The following is an 18,198-nucleotide window of genomic DNA, read 5'->3' on the forward strand; positions in this document are numbered from 1 at the left end:
TATCTGTATTCAGGCTAGGCAATTTTACTGGCCGAACTTCAGTTACTTCTCCAGTGTCTCGTTTGTCGTTCTGAGCTTGCTCCATTATGTTGAAAGACCGCGTTGTGGTCATTTTGAGGCAGTCGGTCACTGTCATTAGCTCGAGCATTACACTTCTCCGAAAAAGTACACTACAGGGGCAGTGTTCTTTTCGGAGGATGAACTCCGGAATGTCTCCTCTCTTAGGATAGAGGCAGCTTCCAACGGGGGTAAAGTATTGTTGTCTGTCGTTAAAAAGGCTTTTTGGCGATGGATTTCATGTCAAAACGGATAAACGGGTCCAAAATCTTACAGCCTTTTTTGCGAGAACGACAACTAGTCCTACCTTATCGGTTTTCCTCAGGTTATGGGGAGCCTCCATTCGGACTACAAAAAGCCTATTTACACTGCAACGCGATGGAATCAAATGCACCTATTGCCCGTCATTAAGTTACTGTCTGTGCTTCCGTCGGATGGCATTGCATCAATACACCGAGTTGATAACAAATCCAAGCAACTAGGCCTTCATTATCCTTATGCTTATTATTTCGAAATTTTTCCCGTTGATTGATTTCATGCTTCATGATTCACACTGGACTTCGGTAAGCACAATCCTTCCCCGCTTGTCACTTTCCGGAGGTGAGATATGGCACTCGTAGCTAGACATAACTTTACATCCCTCCTAGAAAATAAACGCACGAAATACTTTATGTTGCAGGTCTGTAGTGGATTTGAAGAAATAAGTTATTTCCCCCACCGATGGCAGCATTTTATTTACTAAGCCTGACATGCCGAGAATTTAGGGAAGGTTAGAGGAGGATGCAAAGGAATTCCTCTTCAAAACATGGTGTCAGACAAGCACATATCCAAAACCACTGTATAGATGTCCAGGTAGGTTACAGGAAACCAACACGAAGCTAAACAGGACCAAAATCTCGACAAAACCATCGGTCCATAAACACACTACGAAAGTCGAACCAGGAGGTCACAGTGGAAAACTTGACCATTCATTAACCACGGCCGCACAGTGTTTGCTTCCTCTTCTTACCAAGGACAAGTCAACAAGTTTCGTTGAGTTGCTCTTGTCTTGCACAACTCAAGTTTCAAAACCCCAAATAAGCTGAATTTGATGTTTTGCTTCTTATCCGTTTTGCCATTGTAAGGCCAAAAAATCGGGTTTTTGGTTGTGCCCGTTCGCGATTCTCAGGCTGGATGCCCGCTGGTGTTTCGTGAGAAGCTGACTGCTGATGATTCCCAACTAGGATAAAACCGCTGCGCTGAGCTTCTCGGTTTTTCGACATTCGTTGGTTTCCTGTAAGTGAGGCCCATCTATACTTGAAAGCCGACAAGCACTGTTTCATTCCTGTTGAGCGTGATCAACAGTACGTGGCTCACGAAACTTAGAGAGTTTCGAACCCGCAACCTTCCGGCCACTGGTTGAACCGTTCGGCCACGAGGGGCTGGTCAGCAGCATGAGTATGCATCACTTGAAAAGAACATAGGCCATCCATTCTTCACGGAAACCACAACGCATCGTAACGTATTGACTGGCTCCTCGAATGACAAGTTCTCAGATTGAAACTTTACTCATCTCGTGAAACTATCCTTCGTGTGGGCCACACAGATTTTGGTCTTATTGTGAGGGAGAGGATTTCGCAAGGTGAGTGAAACTCCCGTCTGAGACGGTCATTCGAAGAGCCGGTCAAAACGCGGCCACTTGATTGAAGGATGAGTAATGCTATTCCTTGTCTAAGTGGGAGCCAATCACACAGCAGCTCATGGCTGAAGAGTTAGGTGTTCAACCACAGTTTGGACGGTCGTGGTAAGGAAGCTCTGAGTTTCGTGAGGTACGTACTGCTGATGATTCCCATTAAGGATGAAATGGCTGTGCAGTGCTTTTAAGCCTTTCGGTATAAATTGGCTTCGCTGATAAGTTAAAATTAAAATTTAAAATTTAATTTGAAAGTAAAAAATCTTGCACTACGACAGGCTGGCTTCAATTACCAGATGAAAGCTTCAAAATCTCTTCAAACTACAGAAAATAAATCGGTACAGGACAGTCTTCACGAATGAAACCACTCATGAGGTTACTGACAACTACTCAACAGCCCACAACCTGTTTTGCTGTTCTGCAGGCTCATCAGGAATGCGTAATTCCCGAGTTTCCGTCAACTTTGTGTACTATTTGAACCCGAATTGTACGAAATTCGTGAGAACGGGTGTACTTCGCGAAGGACAGTGTCTGTTGTATCGTGGGTGGCCGAGCTATTGGGTTACGCCTGCACTGTGCCTGCCAGACTACGCGATAGGGAGAAGGCCGAGAACTGGGGACACGGCTGTACTGTTAGGGCAAAACATACAGAGCGTCTGCGTAAATATATAGGATGACCAAATGGCCAAATATGGTCGTTCACTTGTTCGTTCCGTACAGCCAATGGCGGTGTTCCGGTCGTGAACACTCTCAGGCCCACTACGCTGGTCGTATGTTACTAAGCCGTGTTTGGTGTGCTCCGCCAACTCACCTGCTTTCTGGACGTGTCGAACCGATGGTGACCTTGGGGATGCGTCACTCTCAGCACATGTACTTTTTCCAAGTCCGGGTGCGTCCTGACAGTGTCTTACTCCCTGTCTAAGAAATTTGAGATTTCCGCTTGATCGGTACGTAAGGGTGTGTGCACCATGGTCAGATTATGGTTGGCTGTGCGGTCGAATTTTGATGTAATATCCGTGGGAGTAAGGTTTATTTCGGATATCTTACTGCTAGGTTCGTGATAAACAATCCCAATTGTCCAGATTCCATATCCACTTCACTGAGCATGGTTTGAGAGTTTACCAATGCAACCTCTTCTTACGTCTGAGTTGTTTCATGCAACAGTAGCAAAACTCTTGATCGTGTGGAAAGTTTTAAAGTCAAGACACAGCGTGGTGGTATGAAACGTTTGGGTTGCCTTCGGAAACCTTTTTCAAGGGTCTTTGAAAAAAAATCGCTCACAGTAACCGAGACCGCTACGGTTTGTTCTGACTTTCCATATGAAACACCGCATGGCGCTTAGTTTGCTTAATAAAATCCGAACCGATTTTTGTCCGAAACTTCTGATCCTCATCATTCCTAGTCCGAAATTGTATGGGCCGTTAGTGCATCATAATTTCAGTAGTATTTAGCTTCCAGATTACCGCTTTCCATCCATAATTTGTGTTATGGTCAAAAAACACGTATTCCATTCCATGAAAACCTCTCGGAGCGGTGAGATGAGCAGCATTCAGGAGGCAACCACCTGGCCAGACTGTCAAGCACTTCATCCAACTCCACTGTATTTACCCTTCAACGACCTTCAACGTCATAAAAGTGTGTCAAGGCAATACTTTCAGTGTTTGTCTGCACGACCAGTCGAACCAATTAGTAATAGGCTCGCAGCTTTTGCCTTAACTCACTGTTATTTTGCTCTTGTAGACGTCGCTGAAACAAGACGACTGGAAATAACTCGAATGCATGTTGATGAGTTCTCGCGAGCTGGACTGCGCACTTTGGTGGTGGCAAAGCGGGTAGGTGATACGTTTATTCTTGTGGATCGACTCAGAATCTCATGTTATTTTCGATGTTCCTGTGGTGTTCCGATGTACCGTTCGCAGAAAATATACGAGTTGCTATGTACGTAAAGGTGGGCTGTATATTTCCACCGAGAATTTGAGCACATATCTGGTCGCCGGTAATCAGAGTGTTCGATTGCGTAAAAAAGCTGCAATTAACTGACTAAGGTCAGCTAGAATGTTTCTTGCAATCGATGATGCCATGTTAACAGCCTGGTACCTTCTACCCACGTATCGAATACTTTGGCTATTCTTTGAGTAAAACGCTAGCCGATCCTACCGGGATTAGTGTCACCTCAAATTCAGGTAAACTGATAAATGACGTGTACGACCGAGAGACTGGAACTTCCAGATCGAATAGGTCTAAATCTAGTCCGGTGGTTATAGTAGATTGTCTTCAATTCTGCAGCCGCAAAAGTCCTACCCAAAGTTATCCCTTGCTCTTGTCTAATGTTTGCAAATATGTGACCATACTCAAGTAGAAATCGCACGAAAACCTTCTTTTCGCCAAAGCCCACCCTCGGTTTTTGCACTCCGTGCATTTGGCCGAACTGCCCCAGATACCTATTCTCTGGTGGAGTTTTTTTCAGGATCTCTGCTTTGTGTAACTCATCTCGAGTGTAAATGCTTCTTTTCCCATAGAACAGCCTTCTAACTAGACCGTAGTTACATGCCGCAGTTGTGAAACTCAAAAAGTGAATGTAATAGGTATGACGGGTAGTGTGGGATAGTGTATTAGCGAGATTTCTAAAGTAACTAAATAGTCGCCTAACGCTCCGTAAACCACCTATACATTCGGGTGAATACTAACCTGATCAAGGAGAAACTGGGTTGTTTTTCACAAGTATAAGTGAAGCTGTCTGGGAATACAGTCTTCGAATGGCATTGGTGGAATTCGTAGCGATCTGATTTCGGCGTTGCTACTTTCATAAATAGAGAATCGATCTCGATAGGAAATATCTCTATGGAGCATACTGTTATTCAGAATATCCGTATGGTGTTCGAGACGAGTGATTTCGAGTAGACAGTGGACTGTGTGAAAAAACAATGATAATTGTAGAGTTTATTGCATATACTCAACGTTTCATTCACCGAGGGTAACCTTCGTGCTGACATTCCATCAATAACCCGACAAAGTTTGAAAGGGTGCTTTGAACGGTTAAGCGTTAAACTTGTCCTGTACAGAACTCCGGGTTTCACATTGAGTCTGTGCGCTTCCAGAGAGCCTCACATTCCAGAGGAGCGATGGCCAGTTCAGGTTGATCACATGTTGACTAACACTAGACAGGAACCAAAAGCTGTCTTGGATCGGACTGAACCACTGAAGATTTCAAGCTACTCAATTGCCAGTATCTGATCTGCGTACCACACGTGTTATCCATAAGTTCACTTCCAATTTTCGTGTAGAACAGACCAGCTTTTTAGAAAAACAACAGCTGAGCATGTTCAGATGTATTTGATACACAGATTGAGACACCAAATTGCCAGTCCAACTAGGAAGACTCAGCATCATTGAATGCAAGATACCTTCTAATCGCAGATCACTCAGTTGACCCCAGTCGGTTATGCACACTGTTTTGTTACGCAGTCGAACACCTCAGTCGTTAAATCATTGCTGCTCAGGTTAAAGCAACCAGCATTGTGTGCAAAAAGTATCGACTGAAAACATCTCTCTTTTGACATTGGTATCAGAATCGCCACCATTCTCTGAGTGTCTTTCATCCTTGTTACCACGCTCTGAATCTCTGAATATGTTATACTCAGACAAGACAAAACAAAGGTCCCAACATTTGTATTTTCCCACTCTTTGATCAGGTTAGTTAGGATGACCGGGTATTTCAATGATATCTATTCGTTGAAATTGATTTACTACTTCCCCGAAGGCTTTTTGCTAGCCTGGCACACCAGACAGCGTGTACTTTTAAATCACAGCACCTCAGTCTTGCGTTTTGATCGATTGTGCCAAATCAGATTGGAAGATTTCGTCTCGTGACTCTCTACTGAACTCCCTCACAGTTGGTACCACGTAACAAGACGCTTAACATGTGGCAAAACTGAATAGGTTGCCCAGTTTGGACTTGGCTTGCTAGCTGAGATCGTGCTACCTCCTGTGGTGATTCTGTCCGCGCAACCAATCTCGGACTATGCTTCTTCAAGGTCTTCTGCTTTTGGGTTTCCCTCCATGAGCACGAGTTCACTGTAACGCGCATAGCCAGTGCTAGGGCACTCAATCCTTCCCGGCTCGTGTTAGCAACTTTTCGAGTGGAATTTCTGCTGATCAGCCACTCGTGGCCGAACGGTTAAGTGTTCAAACTACTAGCCGGGAGGTCGCGGGTTCGAGACTCTTCGGAGTTTCGTGAGATGCGCACTGCTGATGATTCCCAATAAGGATTAAACAGCTGCACAGTGCTTCTCGGCCTTTCAGCATAGATTGGCTTCACTTACAGGACGAAATCCCTCAAAAATCCCAAATCTCCTCACACTACCAACAACACTCGGTACTGTAAGTGACCATATTTTGCTTTTTCGTCCATCGTTTCGGTACCTAACCGCGATATAGATTCTAGTGATAAAATCCAATCAGGTGGTGCACCGATAAACGCGCAGTGACCTGCTTTGGAACGGTCAGTCGAAGCACGTCATTAACCTAGTGTGGTTCGACTGACCGTTCCAAAGCAGGTCACTGCAGGGGGCGAGATGGACCGAGTGGTTAGAGCGCGAATTTACTGACCGGAGGGTCCGTGGTTTAAACCCGACCTCTCGACTCACCCTGTCTAGGCCTGGGCAACCTGGCAGTATCCCATCCCTCGTGCCTCCTTCGTGTGCAGCTAGACCCTGAAAGGATGCTACAGCTGAACTTTTTTTACCTACTGTGGTTTATTTCGAGGCGCGTAATCTAAAAGCACAAGGTAGCTGTCTAGCGTGACAAGGTTTTTAAAAGGCCTTTAATAAAGTGGGCAAGTAAATATTCTGATCCCTGCAGTAGCGTGTAACCCAAAAGCTCATGCAATCCGTGGTTTTTCTTGTTTTCCGATATAGTTCTGATTTCTGATGAAGCTCATGGACCGTAAAGCTCTCCAAAATGTCATACATACACACATGACCGTTAGACCAGTTGTAAGGTCGCCCCCTGATAGTTCGTTGTCCGCATCGTGTACAGCCTGCTCTCTACCGCATTTTGAACATGAGATCTGACCGTTCATTAGAGCACAAACCCACAGCAATTTTGGAAGATGCTCTCTCAAAATCTCATCAACTGTAGCTGCAGCTCACGTAGTTAGGACGTGACCGCAAAATCCCGGATCCTCAGGAAGTAATAGAGTCCCCTCTCAATAGATTTCCCATGGAATCTCCGCAAAATTTGCTTGTCTTTGTACGGCTGTTACTCCGGAAGTCGTATGATTTATCAGCTTTTCCCCAGTGTTCTTTTTTCTTTTTATTTATCCATTTATTTTTTTATTAAGTACGTGTGTACAGTCATTTGCAAATTATAATAGTACTAACGGAAGACTCCAATGAACTTCCCACTTATGGTATTCTTCAACAAAATGTGCTACACAAAGGCCAATTCATAGTTCAGTTGATACGATATTCGAGATAGTGCTCTACGTTGTATTGGTGGAACACAGTACTTATAAGATTCACGAAAGCTCTTGGACAGCTCGATTTCGGGCTCTTCATGTAGGCGTAGTCTGTGAAGAATAGACGCCGCGATATTTCGGAGACTGTGCCAGATGAAACGTGCAGTGACTTTGTGCAGCACGGATATCATAAGCGAGAAACTATTTGAGAGTGTGTCGTTAAGACCAATTCAATTTGCAAGTGAGTGTATTCTGTCAGTTACATGTAACGCGGGATTCAATTAGAACATAGCTTTGATGTAAACTTGGTAAATACGCCTTCTTGGTGACCCCAAGGGTTGGTTGAAAACCCTATGTACAGCTGATTAGGACGGGTAGGCGGTACCCGGCTTGAAGGCGCCAATTTGTTGGAGGCCTTACCCAATGATCAAGCTTTGCGCCCAACGCAGCCGCATGGCAACTAGTACGAATGCGACAGTACCTCATTTTTTCGTGTGTGCTTTTCCGCTCTCGGTGACCTTACTGCATTCCGTCCACAATCCTCGCTTCCATCCGTCGCTCTTTCTCAACAGATTGTACCGGAGGATGAGTTGAAGACCTGGTCACGAGAATATCTAGTCGCCGAAACTACGGCTCAAGATTCGGCAACTGCTCTCCAATCTCTTATGGATAAGATAGAACGTGACTTCACGCTTCTTGGTAACTTTGCATTACACATCTTATTTTTTCAATGCTAAAATCCCATTAAATACGCATCTCAATATTTCATCGGCAGTCCATCACCTGATTCATTGGGCCGCTAACGAACATCCAGCAAACGGCGTCGGATGATGTTCTCTCTCTCACCAACAGCACCCACTTGTGATAAACAGCAATTTCCCATAAGGGACACAAATGCGGAGTGTCGTCGAGTTACATGCGTGCGATGGAATGCCTGATCTTTAGTAGCCTCTTAGAGCTCACTTATTGTAATGTTATATACACAACAGCTTGAACTCAGAACTGACCGGTTATAAACCGAAATGCGTCACCCACAGAACGTGCCTCATTTTCGAACTAGTGATTTAAATTCAAACTTAGTTTGAAAACAGCCACGGGAATTCCCTGCTTTACAGCTGACCATTAATCGATATGTGCGCGAGGATGCCGCCTGGGCACCCACACCTAGACAGGAGGACAGTTTGGGCCCTCAACCAAAACCTTTGGCTAAAAAGCCTGACTGCATGGCAACAGTGTTTGACTGGAAATGCAAGTACATTACCATTTTTACAGAATACGCTGCCACACATTTTCCATCCCCCACCTGGAGGACCGAGAGACTGTGTTCGTCAGACCTTTAACCATTGACCATCCTGGTATCAGAGATTCTGCGAGTGTTGCGCGGACACCCGGTATAGCTCAACAGATCGCTGAGGTACACAAACCGTCACATCACGGTAAGGTCCAGTCTCTTCGTGACGGTTATAGATTGATAGACTGTGCCAGGTGCTGCTCTGTTAGAATGTCAATCGGAGGGAGGCGAGAAATTAGGCTAGAAGTTCCTGGACTATGGTGGGAGTTTACATGAACTAGCCACACAGCCACAAGTGATTCGTACCAGTCTTGTTCCATCCTACCTTTTCTCAAGTAAGAGGTTTGGCAAACCAGAACTGGCGACACTGCTTTCGCATTGCATCGTACGACTGCCAAATAAGTGACTAAATGCTATACAGTTCCTTAGGTAGGCAAATTTCTTCATTGCTATCTCCGTTGAACCACACTCAAATCGTAGTAATAGCAGTGGCGAATGAACTGCGAAGAATCAATAATGTGGCTATTTTGGTGTGACTTATTTCTTTCTTCAAATGTTAGGGACGGTGCTAAGTTCGTCCATCTCTTTAGCCTACTAGAACCAAGTCAATATGTTCATTTTCCTTCTGCTTCTACTCATCTGGTCAGGTGTGACAGGTATCGAGGATCGATTACAAGAAGGCGTACCTGAAACCATCGAGTGTTTACGAGAGGCCGGCATCCACGTGTGGGTCCTCACGGGCGACAAACAAGAAACCGCGGTGAATGTGGCTCATGCGGCTCACCTGATCACTGACGAACATAAGCTGATTTATATCAATGCATCCTCCAAGGTAACGAAAGATTTGTCCCCCTACGGACTGCTGTTCCACGACTAATGTGCATCTTATCACCCTTATTGTTTTTACGTCGGTCGTTACGGTAGACAAGAGCCGAGCATTTCAGCCGGACAAAATCCTCCCCTCCTTGGAATCAGCTCCCGTTGAGATAAAAAAAAGTGCTTCTCCTTTAGTGGAAGGAGTAAGGAGACTTACGTTTTATCCTTGGGGAAATCTGTTCCGACGTACTGATCGGCTCCTGTGTCAATATGTCAAAGCAAAAATTAGTGGCTCCAAACTCCTCATTCTAGTTACGATCCGTGTCAGAATGAGATCCCTGATTCCATTTCTTACTCCGGTTCAACTGCATTCCCATTCTTTTTGAGTGCGGTGTTTATGACATTCCATGTGGGCATTACGGTGATTTACATTAGAGACCATAAATTGTTGATAATGTGTTGGAATATTGGTGAAGGAAAGAAGGCCCTCGCTGCGGAGTTATTCATTATAAAACACCAACTGAACAGTTACAGGCTATTGGACAGGGAAGCAAAACTCTCATATGCATCGTGTTTATAAAAGCTAAATATCCGTCTTCTTCTCGAACGCGTCTTCCCAAACTTTGTTGGATATTCATTGAACATCATTGGAATGTAAACGAATGCTACAAATTCCGCAACAAATCTCCTTTTTCAGTAGACGCAAAGAGGACTTGTGAGATAACATACTACTCGTATGCCCATCAGTAGTTTCCACCGTTACATCTGTAATTGTTGATAACTGTTGTCGCAAAAACTGGGGAGGATCGTATTACCAAGCATCAGTCCAAAACTATGGATACGTTATGTAGACAATACTTTCATCGTCATCAAAGAGAGCGATTCACCACGTACAAGCCAACTGGTAAACATCGTCTACAAGAAGAAGACAACAACGAGCTAGAGGTTTTATATGTCCTGGTCACAATATTGCGAAATTGACAGATGCAAACGGAAGTTTACAGAAAGGTCACGGATGCTGGCCAATGGCTTAAATAACACAGCAACTATCCAAACTGTCACAAACAGAGCTACACTCGGATACTATTCAAGCGAATCGAAATTCCCTGCAATAGTGTAATCCAAGGCGAAAGAAGAGAGACGCTTACAGAAGTCTTTCAGATAACCGGTTGGCCAAATGATTTCCTGTGGAGATCTCCGAAAAAATACAACTCAACCAAGTCGACGATTCAAAATACAAGCAAAACTATTACACTACCATACATAAGGACCATTTTGGGGATGAAGTCAAGGATACCATGACGGCTTGACATAAGAGTGACTCACAAACCTAGGGAAACGCCGCGAAGAACGCTATCGAGACCAAACGGGGAAGCTAATGCAGTCGGAAACACAAGCGTTATCTACCAAGTTCAATGCCAGAATTGTGGCAAATACTGCGTAGGAGGTGTGAGGAGAAAAATGTTAGCCACGTTCAATGAAGACAAGCTCGCTACTAGAAGACACGATCAACTCGCTCATCTCTGTAAATGAAGACTGAGAAGGACACGAATACAACTGGAAACACCTTAGCGTACTAGGGCAAGCAAGAACAAAGAAAGAAGGCAAATCCATGGAAGTATGGTACTCCGCATTGTGATTGAACCTGTCTATCAACCTCTGGGGATAAGGGAAATCCAGAACCATCAAATATTGAATGGAACAAGGAATCAAAGTAGAAACCAATAGAACTGAAGCAATAAGACATCTGGATTGAAAGGGCAAATCAATTGAAATGGAATTTACAGCTCGCATCAAGGATCACCAAATCTGGCTACCAAACGACTCGAAATAACGAGTGCCCCACAGGAGGGAAAACAACCAGGCGCATGAAAATATACTGCAAGTCTGGAATGGACCAATCAGGATGAAGACAGCAAACTGTTAAAAATGGAAGGTACACCATCAGGCAATCACACAACAGCAAGTTGGACTATGGTGCAGCACAAGTCTTGAACGGACCAACCAGAAGAGGAGATTGTGGACAACCATTTCAGCATGTGATGATGCGATCGGACACGAGACATACGAACCACTACACAACACAGCTCATGGTCGGGCCAACCAGACTCCAGGTTCGATGCCTCCCAATAGCCAGTCAAGTCATAGCTCAGAGCTGCTGTTTGCAAACTACATAAATACAACTTCGAAGAAGGAAAATACCCACACAATACACCGATCAAGTTTTCTCATTTGGCATGCTCGACAAACATATCAACATCTACTTGATCAATTAAACATCTTGTCTAAGCCTCATCTAGGCCACCCGGTTGACGGTCACGTTACTCTTTTTATGCACCACAACCTGGTGGTTCATAAACTGACTGACTGCCTGACACTTCGGTGAATCCTACTTCATAGTGACCTTGCCGGGTAGTTTAGCTGCCTGTCAATAATCATACTTGCGGCTAATTTCGTCAGATCATTCTGCCGTTTAAATTTCGACATCACGATTTTCTGGTTGCGTCGTTGGTGTGGCAAAAACCAAAGGCGAAGTGTCAAGTGACAGGATGAAAGTCTACCATCGATTGGCAGTTTTGATATAATAAGCTACTGTTCGTCCTCTCCGACGGTTCAGTCACTCGGACTGTTTCCTCAAAGGAGAGCGTGAATCCGAAGCGATCGATTATCTGTCAGTGGCTCTAGGCGGAATATTGCCACTCACCGTATACCTCAAATACCGCAAACTTTGAATGTTTGAAGTGGATAGTGGGGCGGCTCACAACCAGTTGTTTACTTGTATAAAACGGAGTAAGAAAGTCTTAAAACAGAAACTAAGGGCTACATCGACACCAACTAAACACGCTGCTAGAAGTTCCTACTTGATAGTGCGATGTTACGGGAAGCTCAATTAATATTCTTGGATCATGTACTGGAAGTTCAGAAATGTTAAACTACCAAAATTCAAAGCCTACCACTTCACATTAATAAAATTAGGCCGAAGTTCTCCCGACCTTGCCGCGGTACAAGAACTAAGCAGATTTCTCACCTGACGGTAAATTGATCAAAAGTCTCTGCATCAATCTGCTGTATTTTAGTAGAAGAGAAATGTGTGATAGATTGAATATTCTCATGTTTCGTGAGTGACCAAGTTAAACCCTGCCCTGTTGTTCAATGTTCGCTCAAATAGTCTGATAACCAGGTGCAGAAAGAACACATCTCTTAGTTGCTCATCTTAAGCGGTTTTATTCATGAATCCTGTTTGTTCCGGACACTAATATTCTGTTTTCTAATGTTTTTGTAGACACGGACGGGCTACCTAATCAACTGTCACTTGCATTCTTTATTATTCGGACATCCATGGCCTCAATGTGACGAAATCAACGATGTGGTTAGTGATGACCCTGATATTGATTCCTCTTCGTCCTACTCCTCCCCTTCCCCGTCGCTGAACGGTTTTTCCCGAACCTCGGTCAACTTCAATCACGTGAGCACACATTCGAACCCCAGGCATGTTCGCGTCTGTTCGCCCCCGACGCAGGTTTATGATCGTCTCCAACTGTCAAACGGTCGGTCGAATCGCCGAATTACCCGGTCCCTATCGGAAAGTCGTGCACCGCCTCGGCGTCCACGAAGACGACCTCGTTTGAAGAAGCGTATGCACATCAGAAATCTGCAGAGGCGTCGGGCGTCTATTGAGACCTCCAAACTCGCACTCGTGATTGATGGAGAGACACTTCAGTTCGCCTTGGAAGAGGATATGAAAGGAAGCTTCCTTCGACTCGCGCGACTTTGTACAAGTGTTTTGTGTTGCCGTTCCACACCATCACAAAAGGTGAGCCTGTCATTATGCCTGAACAGCTTCAGTTGGGTGATTCTAATGTGTTGTGCCACCTGTGCCATCAGTCGGTGGGGACGGCACGAAACCGTTGTTGGAATTCTGTCCTCCATAAAATGCAAGAACAATTTGTCCCTGATACAGACCATCTAACACTGAATAGTCCGGGACAATTGCACAATTACTTTCCTTAGCCTCTGTAAATAATGTGGATGTCTCGGGGTTTCACTTCAGGGCAGTGTCACAAAAGACTAAGTCCTAGCCGTAAGGCAATACTCATGTGCTTTTTTAGGACTCTTTGACAGACCACAACCGGTTTCGCCCTTTTTGGAGTTCATCAGGTAGAAGCAGTCCCCGCTTTTCCGTCAACTTTATGTTCTATGTGAACCCAAATTGGACTAATTTCGACAAACGCACTATTTGCATACCAGTTTGGTTTTGACAAGAGAGTCATCTGGAACCTATCTGTTTATTGATTGACCATTTATATCGACCACGTCCTTCTTGTCACGACATGGGTGTTTCTAGGTGAACACTTGTGAATATCACATTTCATTTGGAGCTGAAAATCCATCTGTAATTGCTCCCATTAAGCCTAGCTTCTGTTTTCATGAAAGAAAGACTCTTTGGCCTCAGAAACCCGTTTCTATTCTGGCTGCTTAGACAGTTAAGTTGTTCAGTTTTAATTTCCCACTCTCATAGCCCTCATATTCGGGTCAAACTCGCGCGCCTCCGCTTATTCGTGATTGGTTACACGTCCTGATAGCCCTTCGATTACGTCCTGCGCCGATTAGAGCTGAGGAGGTAGGGTAAATATACTAACCACAGAATATCGGTTTCTTTACGATCGTTGAATCGGTGAGCTATTACGCTTAGCTTCTCTGTGACCTCATTCCGTTTATACTCGTTCTCAGGCTAGTGTTGTCAGCTTGGTAAAGAAAGGATTATCCGTACAGACACTGGCGATTGGCGATGGGGCAAACGATGTCAATATGATTCAAGTCGCTGATGTTGGAGTGGGGATCGGTGGCGAGGAAGGAATGCAAGCGGTGATGGCATCCGACTTTGCAATCAGTCGATTTCGCTTCCTCCGTCGCCTGGTCCTTGTGCATGGGCATCTGTGTTACGAAAAATTGGCCCATACTGCTCTCTATCTATTCTACAAAGATGGTGTAAGTCATATTTTGTCTGCCAACATCGATGCACTGTTTCTATAGCGTTGTCTGCATAGTTGATCGGAAAAGTTTCATCATTTCGAGCTCTTGTTCGCGAATCCGATACATCAATACGGTTTTATGTCTGGGATTTTTGTGACTAGAGTTAGAAGAGATGGGTGAATGGGTATATGGACAATCGCCCCTTGGAAACTGTTACAGAGTAACTGGGTTGATATCTCTGAAATAGCCCACCAAAGTGGCCTAGGTTACTATACGGAATCACATCTTGCCAAATATTGTGTAGTTCTGGTGCTCATTCCCTCCTAGTGTAAGACACGGGCTTACCATCTGGTGAAGTACACTCGACTGGAGTAAGCACTCAATTGAAAGCCTTCACCATGCACAATGATTACTGTTATAAACTACTACTAGTGTCCAAACGTCTCTGCCACCAACTTATAATTAGTTGGACATTGGATGGCCGTGCCCTAGTAGCACGAAAGGTTTAATGACAGTTGTGTTATGGGTGGAATAGCTCAGTGTTTAAGGCGCTAACTTACCAAATGGAAGGTCCTGGTTCTTATGCACCGACTGTAAATCGCCGAAATTTAGTCATGCTCTGCACAAGCCCCTGTAGGCTGTGTGGTTCGGAGCGAACACCAGACTGGTATTAGCTTCAAAAGACTCGCTGTATGGCAACACCAGTAGGCTCGGAAAACATCACCGACGTGTTGCGCCTTGCTGGACGGTAGTGCAACTCTGTATCGGTCCCTTGGCTTCCTGCTTCGCCCACTACGGTATATCAAAAGGCGCGGTAGCTCTACACAACCCAGTATGGAGACAAAAGGAGAATCATTACATCTGTATTTATAGGTTAGTCACAGAGTGTTCCACAAGGTCGTGCCAAAATCTCTGTTAGGGGGGGGGGCGAGAAGCGTCGAGTCAAAGGTGCTTGGCTCGGATTGGCTGGCATTCTGACCAATCAGGGCATGCCTTCGTTTGACCCGTGTCCTGCACGTGACACACCCGTCTAAATGATGTGATGTTCGGTTATTAGGGACGGCTAGCCTCCGAACACGATGTTAATGCGTTTTAGTGACTAAAGAGCTCTTCAAGTCATTGCTTCTTTCATCAACCGGGTCCAAACACCATACGTAGTGCTCGGCTACTAGCCACCTCTTTGCGGAAAAGTTTGTCCCCGGGGGGCGGAGCAACGGCGCTGCTTATCAACCGTGATCTAGTGTAAAATCCGCTGCAGTAGAAGGGCTAAAAAGGTCCTTTCCCTTATTCGGAGGAAGGGTATCACTGCACTTAAAGGCAGGGAGACTATTGTTCAGTTCTATTGGCGTTGATTTTGCCTATTGGGCACTTGACTTCCCTCATACAGGACACACTTCATATGGATTCAAGATATATCGATGTGTCCAATTTTAGAAGCATCCTTCTACCAAACGCCTATTTTTTGTCCACCAGATTTCTAGTTTCTCAACTGATTTAACACTGTGGTTGGTCACATGAACCCTTTGATCTCTTCAGACCTTCCCATCGACAAGATTTTCGCTTCAGTATGCTCGTCCATCAGTGCTGAGCTTTTGTGGCAGCTAAGATTGTGCACAAGCGGAGTGATATGCGTTTTACCATTACGTATGTACGCATCCTGAATCATGATGTTCCTTCTCCTCTTTTTCCCTTGTCTTCTAGGTGTACATATTCCTACTATTTTGGTTTCAACTTTTCAACGGTTTTTCCGGAAGCAATGCAGTTGATCAACTATCCCAAATTCTCTTCAGCATCACAATGACTGGATTGCCTCCGTTCTTGATGGGCATATGGGACAATCCTATTGACCCTGATACACTGATGCAGAACCCTGTGCTCTACAGGTCCGGAATTAAAGGCAAGGTGAGCAGGTCTTTCTGTCGATACTATAGACTGTGACCTTTTTTCATACATCAGCGATTGGTCCTCACTTAGGAAAACTTATAGCACTCAAAGGTCACCTGACCGACAGTTGGATAGGCTGGACATGCTTGGACTTTACGCATGTGTGGAAGAAATTCCCGCTCAATGGTACCTGTAGTGTTAATGTGCCATGCATTGCCACTATTTTGGACCTGGGAGAGTCTGAAATGGTTGCGAAGATCCTCAGCATATTCTGTAGTCGCAGAGCTGCGAAACTGCATCGTAAGAAGAGTACTTCGTTTGCAACCAATTGTTTCCTTTTGTTGTTTCCTGTGTAAATTTCGTTTTTCTCAGTCATGTTCTCTGTCACATTAGTTTGACACTAGAACTTCGAAGAGAGACGTGAATTGACAATTCCTGTGTGGTCACTTTGATCAGACCCTTAAAAAATCGTCCAGCTGTAGCACCCTTTCAGGGTCTAGCTGCCATGCCACACGAAGGAGGCACGAAGGCTGGGCTACTGCCAGGTTGCCCAAGCCTAGACAGGGGAGGTCGAGTGGCAGAGGTCGGGTTCGAACCACGGACCTTCCGGTCAGTAAATTCACGCTGTAACCACTTGGTCCATCTCGCCCCCAGACCCTACATAGCTGTTGTACGCAAAACGATATCTAAACAGAGTGAAGCGGTACTGAGTGCATGTGAAGAGCCGGAACTTTTGTGGTAACCTTTCTGACTTGTTGAAATAAACCTTGGCTTGATCCTAGCCACTCAAACATAAAATGAGTCCTTATGTCCACTCCACCCAAAATATTCAGAATAAAACAGTCAGTAGTATATTTTTTAACAGCCCAACTCTGTCCATATATTCTCCCTTAATATCAGAGAAATTTCGAATGTAAACTACCTACGAACATTCTCACTTGATTGAGCCTATCACATTTAATAGAATACTGAACAGCTAAACACGGATCGATTAGTTCTGGCAGCTTGCAGCATAGTTTTGAAGCATTGCGGCAAAATCTGGACCTCAAACTATACGTCGCCGTCTGGAGACAATCAGTCACAGCTGTGATAAGAATGGCCTGTGGGTGGTTATACGTCACGAAAGCACGATGTACTTAATACAATGGAATAGCCGCGGTAGGTCAGAAGAGGAATGGCAAATCATGTTAACCTTGCTGCTGCAATTATTTTAAATCACCTGGTTAGTTATCCTGGCGCAACACAACGCTAATATAACTAGCTTAATTGCTCGGGTGTCGCTAGTTCTCTCTTCGCAGCAAGTCCTCAATAAGGATGGAGATGATTTCACGTGAAAATATCAGTAAACTGTTTGATGAGATGTATCATGGACTGCTCTTGTGGTTCGAACCCAACCTCTGCTTCTCGACTTCTCCTGTCTAGGTTTGGGCAAATTGGAAGTATCCCAGCCCTCGTGCTTCCTTCGAGTGGCATGGCAGCTAGCTACCGAAAGGGTGCTACAGCTGAACAAGTTATATACTTTTTGGGATACGTTGCGGATCGGGCAATCTTATCACGTGATTTCATCTATTTTCTGTCTACGATTGTCCGATCAGTCACTCCACTGAGGCTAATTAGATACACTGCCAGCCATTCGCATTCACCACAAGCAAGCATCCAACAAAATTTGACCCCCTCACTTCTTTCGAGAGGTTCTGCTACATTAATACTTCTTTTCGATCAGTTGCATCATTTCAAATCAGTCCGCATTACCTGAATATAAGCCATTCACATGCACTCGGTCATTATACGTTTACCTCGAATTTTTTCCACACTTAGCTGGACGGTGTCAAGTGTGAAAGTGATACTTTCCGTTGCTAAACTTTCACTCACTCTTTCCATTCATTCATTCACTCATTCATTCCCAACTCAACCACTGATATCAGTGTTCCCGACGGCTTGAACACTAATAGCGTTCTAGGTCCTAGTTTATTGACTGGCTCTCCAGCGACCGTGCTCGCGTGTATGTGCTTCCCTGGTTTTGGCACACCCACAACTGCATGTACG

At 44.8% G+C, this 18,198-nt stretch overlaps 1 protein-coding gene across 1 annotated transcript in view; it reads left to right on the forward strand.

Moving 5' to 3' along the window:
- T265_01144 (hypothetical protein) overlaps nt 1–18,198 on the forward strand; it is a gene marked incomplete at both ends in the record, with an annotated part of 60,183 nt that overhangs the window by 15,411 nt on the left and 26,574 nt on the right. The window contains 5 exons of the mRNA XM_009165105.1: nt 3,434–3,667; nt 9,084–9,310; nt 12,578–13,108; nt 14,026–14,283; nt 15,970–16,170. Coding sequence (XP_009163369.1) covers nt 3,434–3,667; nt 9,084–9,310; nt 12,578–13,108; nt 14,026–14,283; nt 15,970–16,170 — 1,451 coding nt within the window. The remainder of the gene's footprint in view (nt 1–3,433; nt 3,668–9,083; nt 9,311–12,577; nt 13,109–14,025; nt 14,284–15,969; nt 16,171–18,198) is intronic.

The sequence above is a fragment of the Opisthorchis viverrini genome, assembly GCF_000715545.1.
Source record: "Opisthorchis viverrini unplaced genomic scaffold opera_v5_12, whole genome shotgun sequence".
NCBI classification, from domain to species: domain Eukaryota; kingdom Metazoa; phylum Platyhelminthes; class Trematoda; order Opisthorchiida; family Opisthorchiidae; genus Opisthorchis; species Opisthorchis viverrini.